The 12,523-nt window shown below is 34.2% G+C and overlaps 1 protein-coding gene across 1 annotated transcript in view; it reads right to left on the bottom strand.

Annotated features, from left to right (window-relative positions):
- Nucleotides 1–12,523, bottom strand: part of RhoGEF3 (Rho guanine nucleotide exchange factor 3) — a 941,311-nt gene that overhangs the window by 741,240 nt on the left and 187,548 nt on the right. Inside the window, exons 7-8 of the mRNA XM_072521630.1 lie at nucleotides 10,829–11,368; nucleotides 74–321 (exon numbers count right to left, since the gene is read on the bottom strand). Coding sequence (XP_072377731.1) covers nucleotides 74–321; nucleotides 10,829–11,368 — 788 coding nt within the window. The remainder of the gene's footprint in view (nucleotides 1–73; nucleotides 322–10,828; nucleotides 11,369–12,523) is intronic.

Here is a 12,523-nt window from a genome sequence, read left to right as displayed (position 1 = left end):
TCATGCATTTTCAATATTTAATTTCAAAATAAGAAGTTTCTTTATCGATCTATGGCACACAAGTACTACTTACCATATACAAATCCTGTGACAACTTCTGCTTCCCTAAGCATATCCTCACTGATATCTTCTCCTTCCAACGAATGTGGCAAAGACTGAGCTTGACTCTGAGTATGCTTTTTTGACCTTTCTCCGGCATTGATTATTTTAACAATGGTCCTATGTGGCTCTGGATGTTGAGGGGAAATTCTGGATTGCACCGTTTGAACATCTCTGCTGAAAGTTTGCGGCTTTTTCTCCGGAAGTTGTAGACTCCTTGATCTGAAACAAGGAAATCATTGTATAAAGTAATAAGCTGAATTGTCCTTAAGATTTATTGCTTTAAGGAGGCTCTACTTAACAGTACCGTAAAATATACTTCCAAACTGCCAAACGTCGGGTAACTGCACCATGAGTGTAAAAGTGTATTATTAGTATGCTAAAGGAAACTGCGCAAATTTTTTAGAAATTACTATTATTATCTGATAGCGGGCGCTATAATAGTTATGCGAATAACGATAGACGCTTCGGCCATCAGCCAGACCCCAACAGGTAGATTCCCCACAGGCTAGTATAGGCTAGAATCAGTAGTATACTGCTACAGACGGAGCTGAGTGGACGTACCGGATTGTTGCGACTTTTGTATCAAAGCAGGTCTTATTAGATCTTGTCGGTGAATAAGACACCGACATGTAGAGATAGGAAATCAAAATAGGATCGGACTAAATCGAGGGAAATTGGTTTTTATGAGGATGCTGTCTATATAAGCGCCGGTGAAGGAGCAAACGGAGTTTGCACGTCGGGATACCTGCAGTGCTTCGTCTGGGATGTTTTATATTAGAATTTAACATCCGATAGCAACGGTCCCAGGAAGTGCAGGGTGAGAACGCAAGTGGATCCCTCTTTGTTCTTTCAGAGACGCAATAAAGTACCTGGGACGGCACCCAAAATACGACTGACAGCGATCAGTCGAACGCAAAAAAAAAAAGATTCTTCAAAATAAGCAGATCTAAAAATGTCCCTGGACCGCATTACTCGATCAACAAGCCGTTAGGCTAAATTCCTAAACATCTACGATAATCTACCCATGGACGGAAATATGTCTGATAACCCCACTTTCAAAGATTTCGATGGCGACCACTCTGCCGCAAACACCATCTGCAAAAGCGACGAGGACTTCAAAACTCCTAGGATGAAATAAAATAGAAAGAAAGGGAATAAGATCGATAAAGTCAAGAATACCACTGACGAGAAAACGACAAGAGAGACGAACAAAAGGCAACGATTCCGACAAAGTGACAGCAACAAGGACTATGAATCTAAGCTGGCGAAAATTAAAAGGCTACTGTACGCGAAAGACGAGGAAATAGCGAACCAAAATAAACTGATAAGTCAACTACGACAAAAGCTATCAGATTTGCTGGATACGATTACGACAAACCAGTCCGAATAATTAGACATATCTCCTCCGAGGATACAAACGGGAGAAAACCAAAAGTAACGAAGCAAAAGGCCGAGAAGTCAAAGAAAGTTGCTAAAAAAAGCCCTCCTATCAAGGAAAACAAAAAAACTAAAAAAGATGATTTCCCATCCCTGCCAACAATGGAATGCCATGTACAAAACGAGAAAACCGCTTGCGTTCTTCCACTCCCAATCGAGGATACAGACACTGACGAAAACGTCAGTAGTCAGTGTACTCTGTATCGGTGTCAGTCACTCTGTAATAAAATTGCATAGCGTGAACGAAACAGGAACAGTCCTTAAAATAGCAGAATACAAGCCGAAAATCCGAAAGATTATAGAGAAATGGTCAGGATCATAGAGGACTATTCCAAAACGGTGAAAATACTATGGATTGTCTTGCCATTAGAGGAAGAGATCAAGCCAAAACTAGTATTGAGAGACCTAGCCTCAAATTCTAGCGAAAAGGATATTTTCGATAACTTAACAAAAAAATATGGCATAACACCATCAGTCATATCTAATATAACGTCAAGGAACTCAGAAAGAAAAAAACTGCCCATGTTCATATTGACCGTGAAAAAAGAGGAAGTAAGGCACAGGGATCTGCACAGTGCTCTAATTGCCAAGGGTATCAACATTGCCAAAACTCACGTTTTAAGGACGCTAAATGGGTAAAAAGACAGAGACAGCCGCAAAAAGTGCGAGATGGCCCTGGAAGAAAAGGTAAAATATATGCCAACTGTCTGGGACAATTCATTAAACTACAGAGGATGCCCCAGATGTCGCACCTGGGGAAGAACCCAGAGACAACAAGCCCCTATAATCAGGAGGCAACAACGAATTAGACAAAAGACCAGGACATTATATGTACAGGACGTGAGGAACCAAGAAAAGGAGAACAACACTATCCTGATCTCTAAACAACAACAGGACGGGCTAGTAAATACGGTGAAGGAACTGATCACCAGAATAGTCTACGAGACATTAGATGACATAAAGTTAGTGCTGAAATAAAGACACACTAACCTGTGTGATACTTGATGATAAATCAAAGAATCCAGACGGCATAAGATCAAACCAAAATATACTTGAACTGATCAACAGATTCGATATGGACGTCGTATGAATGCAGGAAACTAAAGTAACGAACACCATAAATTTAAAGTGTTCTGGCTACGATATCTACAGTAACGATAACACAGGAAGGTCAGGAGGCATAGCTATTTCAGTGAAAAAAGGGATAAACCACACCAGAATCCTAATACCTCAACTTAACACTATGGAAGTAACGACAATCAAAGTGCAAATAAGGCAAGGAGACATTAGGATGTCTCTCATTAAATGTGAGATCCCCAAATTATAGTGATAAAGCTACGAACAGAAACGAACGACTACTAAATAACTACATAGAAAACAACGATGGCATCATGACAATGGGGCCCATCGAGCCAACACGTTTTTCAGAAAATGGACCACCAACCCATATAGACATTGTAGTTGCTAGTAACCTAGGCCTTCAAACAGAAAAAACCAGAAAAATATAAGGAAACAGAAGAAACCCTAAATGAAGGAAAATCAGACCACAAGCCAATATTTTAAATATGTTCGAAGTAGCAAGAAGTAGGGAGCCTTCTCCCGAGAATTCGCTATCGACGAGAAGTCTCCCGACTTCGTGCTACTTAAGCCTCAATGACATTGAGGCTTATTTGTAATTTGTCGCTACTTTAAATTATTTATAAATTCAATTGTTTTTGTGTTAAGAAGATGTTTCCAAAATTATATTAAAATTTCAGAGAAGCATTTATTAGATAAGGATATTTTTGTATTAATTTTTTTTGAGATGTATTTGCAGCAATTTTATTAACCAAACTAATTTTATTTGGTGAGTTAACAAAAAATTTTTTTTCTTTCTAGTTCAACTTTGTAAGATATTTTATCTTTTTTAGCAGCTCTTGATAATAATTGTAAACACAATTGAAAGCTCGAGATAATAAATAGTTAACCAATAGCCCCTTTTATTGACTCCAACCCATCCAAAACATTTATATATTTTTTCCAAACGAGTCACAAGTACTTCTTTTTTCTTACTCTTATATATATATATATATATATATATATATATATATATATATATATATATATATATATATATATATATATATATAAGTATATATATATATATATATATTTATATATATATATATATATACATATATATATATATATATATATATATATATATATATATATATATATATATATATATATATATATATATATATATAAGTATAAGTATTATATTATACAACTGATCGAAAAACCGGCCTTAATTTCGGACGCTGGTGTTAATATGGGAGTGATAAAATTGATATATAATCCAAAACAGTTGGGACAAAATTATCTACAAACATTTCGAAGAAAAGGTGTTTATAGATGGTTGATTTTTTCCAGCTCGTTTATTTTGAAAACGTAATGAGTGGATGTGAGATACGATATTTGGATTAAGGTATTAAGTTTATAATAGAGAAGATGGGGTCTCCCTTACAGAAAATACGCAGTAAATAAATACGGATAAATAATAAAGGATTTCTGTTCCCCTATACATAGATGTAACGACAACTGCGGTATATAATCTGACACGATCGGTGGATTTAATGGAACACAAGAAAGATATGTAGTTTAAAAAGTTTTGTTGTCAATAAGTATAAAGACAAACGTCATTATTATTCATTATACATGAACCTGTCTTTCAAGTAATAGACAATATTATTTAAGGTGTTATGCCAAACTATGACGAAAAATTCAGAGTATTTCAAACAGTTTTTGGGGAAGAAATGAATACGTACAGCGTATGGAGAGAAGTGCAATCCAAAAACAAGTTCTGTAATGGAAACCAAAAAGATCCAGAGTGAACTAGAGCTCAGAAGTAGAAAAAGAAAGGCAAGAAAGTGTCTTCGAAAAGTTTTTATGGAATAATCAATGGAGAAAATTGGAAAAAGTGGGAGAACTTTGTAATCTGACATACAATACCAAATCAAGAATACTCTAAAAGAAACTTTATTAACGCACAATACAAAATTTTAGCGCATGGACAACACAAATCTTTTGCGTTTCGAGTGATCAATTCCATAATCTTAGCTGCCTTTACTGATCTTGTATTAATATGATCAATGAACTGAAGTTAGCTCTCAAATATTATCCCTTTAAATCTCTTATTCTATTTCATTTAATTTACCACCATCAATGTAGTATAAAGGATAATTTTAGGGTATCATTTTTGAGTGTTTGATTTAAGCACTAAGTATAAAATGTTTATGATCAGCTACAAACATTAAATCATCTACCATGAGATACGACGGCGTCCCGGTCATCTCCTGCCAAATACTTTACACTGCATAACGAGTTGAAGAATTCGATTTTTTTCTTCGTTTCGCATCACGTGTCAGGTACTCAAACTTACGTTGTTTCACTAAATTAAGCACTTCTTTTTTTGTCATGCGCTGTATGACCTTAATGTTGGTGACATGGTCCACATACGATATTTTTAGTATCCTCCTGTAGATCCACATCTCGAATGCTTCAATCTGCTTTTCAGTAGCTTGCGCCAGTGTCCAGGCTTAAACTCCATATAGTAACACTGAAAGAATGTAGTACCTTACTATCCGCATCTTGGTTTCCAAACTGCAGCACAGCAAGGATCTCAACTTGATAAATGTGGACCATGCCATTTTGATTCTGCATCTAATATCTTGAGCGTAGTCCAATTATGAGTTAAGGGTAGTTCCGAGGTAAGTGAATATTTCGACTCTCTCTCGAAGAAGGACAGACGTCACATATGTTATAGAGCGCATAACATATGACTGAAGTGGAAATGGGCGGTCCATGTAGTGAACCAGAAAAATTACAGTGTGGAGACCACGAGCAAATAGCAGAAGCAGAAGAAGACAATTACACCATGGACAGATGACGTCAAAAATCGATGGGAAGTGGCTGCAGAAAGCTCAAGACTTACAGAACTGGAAGATATTGGGGGAGGCCTATGTTCAACTTTGGAAGCAGAAGGCCGGATGATGATGATGACTATTATCATGTTCTGATGTTTATCCAAGTTCTAAGTCTGCTTTCTTGAGATGACTCTCTCTCTTGTCGTTTCCCCATTACTGAGGATAGTGAGTTCTTCCAACATTTCTGACAATTTTTCTCCATTGGTCTCTATCTTCAGCTGCTCTAAGAGCTTCGCAGAATGAGTTTCCAGCTGAATTTTTAATTTAGTCAGACCATCTAGTTGGTGATCATCCCCTTGATCTTCTCCCCGGAACGTTTCCAGAAACAATTAATCTCTCCAAACTATAGTCACCTCTGCGAACCACGTGACCAAAAAATTGCAGAATACATTTTTGACATATTGTGGACAGCCTTTTTTTAATCTCGAGTTGATTAAAAATGGAAGCGTTTGTCCTACGAGCTGTCGTAAAGGCTTAAATCTCTTGGCGCTCGTGTCCGCGAAGAGTCCAAGCCTCTGCCCCGTATAGAAATATTGAGAATACAAGGGCATTTACCACTCTTATCTTAATATTTTAAGGGACAGATCTGTCTTTCCAAACTTTAGTTAGGCGAGTCATCGCATTTTTTGCCATACCAATACGTCTCCGAACTTCTACTTCACTGTTACCATCGTTAGTTATACTTGACACGAGATAGACAAAAATGTCCACTATCTGGTATTCCTGTAACGTATTGTCAGTTGAATAGTGTAGAATCTGTCGACCACCATTATTTTTGTCTTAGCTTTATTGATTTTTAGACCAACTTTATTGCTTTCATACTCAACTTTTTGCAGGACACTTCCTTGTTTATTTGCTGCTATAAGTGTAGTATCGTCAGCAAATCTTAAATTAAAGATTTTTAAAAATCTCTCCAAAAATGTTTACCGTAAATGTTGAAAGTCAGGTGACAACATGCATCCTTGTCTAGTCTCCTTAAATTAGTTTGAGAACTTCTGATCTAGTCGTACTGTTGCTGTATTGGACTGGTACAGATTTTTAATAAGTATCACCAGGTGCATTGGTGTGTCCATTTCTATGGATCATATGGACCACAGATTTATCCAGCTTAAACAATCGAATGCCGTTTTGTAGTCAACGAAGCATATAATCATAGGTACTTGAAATTCACTGGACTTTTCAATGAGTTGTCTTAGGTTCAGGATTTGTTTCCGTCTACCATTAGCCTTTACAAACCCCGCTTGTTTCTGAGGTATTTGGTAATGTAGATAGGTTTTTAGTCTGTTTTTGATGATATGCAACAAGATTTTACTATTATGTGTTATAAGTGATAGTGTGCGGTAGTTTACACATCTGGTAGTAGTTCTTTTTTATGTAGCGGGATATAAATTGAGGTACACCAATCAAATGGCCATTTTCCTAAATTGCAAACAGCGACACAGATACAATGGATGATATGCAATCCTTTGTTACCCAGTAGCTGTAGTATTTCACCTGGTATTGAATGAATGCCTGGCGATTTATTTCTCTTTAGCGATTTAATTGCATCTTTGACTTCAGCGAGTAAGACAGTAGATTCTCTAGGGTAGTCAGAGGGCCATTGATTTTCTGCTGGTACCTCGTATTTTTTATATAGCTCGCCACAGTAGTTTCGACATGTTTCCAATATTTCGTCAGTATTGGTCTTTAGATTACCTTATTGAGCTGGCTACATTGTAATTTGGTTTTAGCTTAACTCATTTTATAATGTATCTTTTTATAGTCGAGTATCAGTAAACCCGTTTTGAGATTTGAAGGCAAACGCCACCATATTTTTATCGCAACAAATTGTCTCCATCGGACGCGATGTAATTGGATTGGACCTTCCTACTTTGAAATTTTTTCTGAACCGGTATTTTACCAACTTACTACAAAATATCGATTTTCATCACTAGGTACTGCTCTAAAGTCTGCAGTCAGTAACTCACTACATTTTTAATTACGATTAATTAAATTCCACAATGACAACTATCGCAGCTGATAACTTCCTTTCTCTGAAAACCAACTTCATATTGCAGGCAAATTATTACTGGTTGTCATTACGTCTTTAGATAAATATTCACTACACAACTGGAACTAGAATTGGAAGTTAAAATGAATTTTTTGGCAATAAAAATTATTTAGTTGACTGACACGAAAAAAATTCCAACATTTACAATCACAGTAACTCAGAAAGAAACAACCTAAATATAAAATGCCTTATAGCACTGAACAAAGCTCAACGAAACAAGTCACAAAATGTATTTAACTTATAACAACACAAATTTTGATTATTAAAGGAATACTTTTTAATTGTGTTAAACTCCATTTTAATAACTTTTTAATTTTCTTTTAATGTTACCTATTCTATATCAAATTTGACATGCTCCAAACAAAAATATAAAATTTAAGAGATGAAGATTGATGTTCTAATTCAAACTTCACTAATAATTAAATCAATAAACAATGCTAAACGTGATAGTGATTGGGAAAATTGATGAGTGCCAAATATTACTAAACTAAACTAAAAGCTAGTTTACCATTATGTCTGAAAACATTTTACTTTAATAGCCCATTTTGATGAATCGGCTATTTTTAACACCATTATCCCATTTTAAAATCTACGTACTTTATTAAACAGAAAATAATTATAGTAAAAAACTGTTGCAATATTCTAGGAGTATATTCTGTTAAAAAGAAGATTAAAAGAGTAAAAAGAAAAACCTTGAGACATTTTCTAACAACGAAATAAAAAAAATCACAAAAGCTACAAAGTATTTGTTAGTATGTAGAATGAAGAATGGGAAAGAACCTGCTTAAATATTGAAACATACATAGGAGGTACAAGAACTTCGAAGTCATGGAAAGTACTGAGAGGATTGAAACAAAACTCAAAAGAAAAAATTAAATTGGGAAATAGACAGGACAAAGAATGGAAGAACTATTACAAGGAACTGTTAACAGAACAAAGACCGCAATTATATATTATATACGTTAAGCTTTTCAGACGATCGAGTAGTGATTGCACAAGACCAAGACGACCTCAGCTACATGATGAAGAAACTACAAGAAGAATCTACCAAGGCTGGCCTAGATATTAACCTCGCGAAGACAGAGTACCTATCTACAAGTGAAGAAGACATAGAAGATCTACAGATTGATGACAACGTAAAAATCAAAGGAAAGGATAAATTCAAATACTTAGGGTTTATAATCACGACAAAGACAACAACAGAGGAAGAAATTACACAAAGATTAGGACAAACAAGAACAGCAATCCGACAACTTAACTCAGTATGGTGGGATAGACACCTAAATATGAAGACAAAAACACAGATTTATAAAACATTAGTGCGAAGTATTATGACATATGGAGCTGAGAATTGGATCATAAACAAGAAAAACAGCAGTAAGATAGTAGCAACAGAGATGGAATGCCTGCGAAGATGCTGCAGAGTAACAAGAATGGATAGGAGAAGTAATGACGAAATAAAGCAAAAAACATCAATAGAAACATACATACTAACATATATAGAACAAAAAAGACTAAAGTGGTATGGACATGTAAGAAGAACTAGCAACAGCAGATGGATAAAGAGAATAACCGAATGGAGTCCCACAGGAAGGAGGAAAAGAGGACGACCCCAAAAATCCTGGACGAACGAAGTAGACGACGCCATGAGTAAGAGAAGCCTAAACGATGGAGAATGGAACAACAGAGAGAGTGTAATAAGTAAGTGGTGAAATGTAGCCGAAATCACGTGTCCAACATTAATTCTAGGAAATTTTCAATTCGATCATTCGGAGCGCATAAGAAAAAATGTTTCCTTGCTGGTAACTTTATCTTGTAACAATGGAGTATTATATTTTTGCTTATAATAATAAAAATAATTTATTTTATCTAGTTTATAAAATAAGTTTTTATTCACATTATTAATGTGTCGACTGAGTGGATGAGCGGAAGTCGACTATATACCTATAGATGGAAAATACTCAAATTAGTATATACTTTTTATTTCATACTTCTTTTTTTAATAGCGGTTTTTGTTTTAATCGATTGTATAATTTTAACTTTGCTCGAAAAGATATACACAAAGGCAACTGGAAATCCGCAAATATAATAAACGTCCGCACCAGAAGAGGAGCAAATGCGGATTCTGATCACTACTTGGTCGAAAGTAAGGGGGAAACTAAGAAGATGGAATTCCTGAATAAAACCGAAAATGTTTTAGATTATATTGATATATTAGATGTTCGTTTGTAATACTTCATTATTTAAAGTTTTTTTTGAAATATTGAAATATGTATTCTTAATGTACCATACGCTAAATAAAAAATAAATTCTCCGCTACTGATACGCTTTTAAGTAAAACTCATAGGGACAGCTAAATTTTACGATAAATTAAGAGATCACGCGCATTTATTCTCTTCAAAAATACTTTTCTTTTTCCATTCTTTTAAAACAAGACATTATTTTTAGTGTCCATATTTAAAAGGCTTAAAGTTATGTTTAATAAACGTCATACCATATAGGGTGATCCATTTAATAAAGTTAAGAAATTTTTAAGTACGCGTTTTGAAATACTTTGTATATTAAATATTATTTTATATTCAAAATATTGAAGCTTCATCAAAATGGTACCCAACAAAATGTTTATTTATAATTTTATTATTTATATAGATACAGAATTTCAAACCTGATACTGTTTCATAATAAAATTGTTAATATCTCGTAAAACACTCGGTGTAAGGTAGCATAAACCTCTATTGAGAGAATCCTCAAAAGCAGTTTTATAGAAATTCGTAATAATATATAAAGAGTTGTGGTATGGAAGTGATAGAGGACTCTAAATATTTTAGATTAATTGGGAATATCTAAAAAATACCTTATTCTTAATTTTCAGATAATTGAAGATTCTCTAAAACGTTCTGAAGCTTTTTTTTTCTGAAATTTTTGAAAAACAAAATTTGTTTAGTTTACTAATGTTTGTATTTTGAGAACGATTTCCGAAGTGGAAATTGAAACGTCAATAAACGTACTTTAACCTTTAATTGTGGCTTATTCCCATTTAAATAGTAATTTCTCTAAAACGTGTAATTGAAATTTCAGATGAATCACCCTATATAAGTGACAGATATTGTTTTTATAAATCATGTTAAGTTTAAGGTTTGGTAAATATGTAATTCCACTGCCTAAACTCGAATCTACTTTCATAGTTAGTATGATATGAGGCCTGTTTTAAAAAATTTATCTAATCGTGCTTCTCTTACTATACATTTAGTTTATAAATATTTCAACTCACCTTCTGACTCTACCGGTAGCATCATCTTGCATAGTATTTCTTGGAGGTTGATACGCTGTCCTCCCGGTAACAGCTCTTCTAGCAGCTTGTTGCGCTGATGGCCCAGGTGGCGATTTGGAAACAAACTCATCGCTGCTACTAGATGAGCTATTCACTGTTTTATCCGAACCAGCCGGAGATCTTTTTAATTGAGATCTGTGATGGATTAATCGATTTGTTCTTCCCGAAGGTGAAATCCTGTCAGACCTTACTTGATTTGCAGTTGATTTTTCCCGCTCGCGTTCTCGATTCGGCAACGACACAGCCTTTTCTCTAGTAGTTGCAAGTTTCTCTCTTTCACGAGTAGATGTTGTTCTTGTTATTGGTAGCATACTAATATTAATCGAGGAGCTGTTGTTATCTTCCTCGTCTGCGTCTTGATAATGATCGATTGAGGAGTCTGTGTTTTCTGAGAGGCGAGGCATTATGTTACCTGGTCGGTTAAAGCTGCTGTCTAGACTTCGAAAGCCCATGGAGGAAGAGGACGAAGAAGATGAGCCTCTGTGAAAAATATTTCATTTAGAAAAAAAAAATGAAAATTAAAAGACACGGTAAAACAATCTATCAATTTACAATGTATGTAGGTGTGACGGGATTAGTGATTATATCACCAAGCCACTGGGACCTTCAGATTAGATTATACAGTATGATGCAAAAGTATGGAATAAATTCATTATTTTAGAAACAAAATTTAAAAAAAAATCTTAAAACACGTCAATTTTAATTTTTGAATGGTTATTAATTGTTATATGTGTTGGAAATTAATCATCAATGTTGACGTAATGACGTAATCGACGATCTTTTTAAATACAAACCGGATACTTTAAATACAAACCTAAATACAAAGTCACCGGATACTTCATTTGAAAAATTTCCTAATCGCATTTGCAACAATGTACTTATTATTCGAATATTTACTTCTATATTTAACCAAAATTATGAACTTGGTTAAGTAAAATGTAATTACAATAAATTCTCATTTACTAAACTAAATTACGTTAGGAAAGAATTTACTGCCCGTTGTTCTCATTACTGAAGGCCGTCAATTTCCATATTCCTTATAATTTTATTGTATATTACTAAACATTTATTATAAGTTAATTGAACTAATAAACCAACAGTTTTGGTTAACCTTGTAGAAATAAATATTCAAATAATTGCATCGTTGCAAAGGCGATTAGGAAGAGACCTTTCAATGGGCTAACCCGTGACCTTGGATTGTCTTTTAAAAAATCGTCGATTACGTAATTACACCAACACCAATGACGTTATGTAAAACACATATGAACTTGAATGGCAATTGATAGCCATTTAAAAATTTAAGTTGGCGTATTTTAAGATTTTTTTTAAAAGTCATCTGTTTTTTAAATATTGTATTTAATCCATACTTTTGCATCATACTGTTTATTAGATATTAAATAACAACTGTCAAATTTAGCTTCCTCCAAATTATATTTTGCTGTAAAGTTTAGAATTCTATTGCATAATCAATATTAGTTAGATCAGGGGAAAATTCAAACTTTTATTTTTGTTAAATTTTTTTAAATAGTTCTCTTTTAATAATTTCTGATTGATCGTATTTGTCTGACTTAATAAGGCTAATATTTTCTGTTATTTTTTTTTAATTTGCACAAATTGTTAAACTTAACGTTTAGC

The sequence above is a fragment of the Diabrotica undecimpunctata genome, chromosome 2 (genome assembly GCF_040954645.1).
Source record: "Diabrotica undecimpunctata isolate CICGRU chromosome 2, icDiaUnde3, whole genome shotgun sequence".
In the NCBI taxonomy this organism is placed as follows: Eukaryota; Metazoa; Arthropoda; class Insecta; order Coleoptera; family Chrysomelidae; genus Diabrotica; species Diabrotica undecimpunctata.
This window is presented reverse-complemented; position numbering and strand designations above follow the sequence as displayed.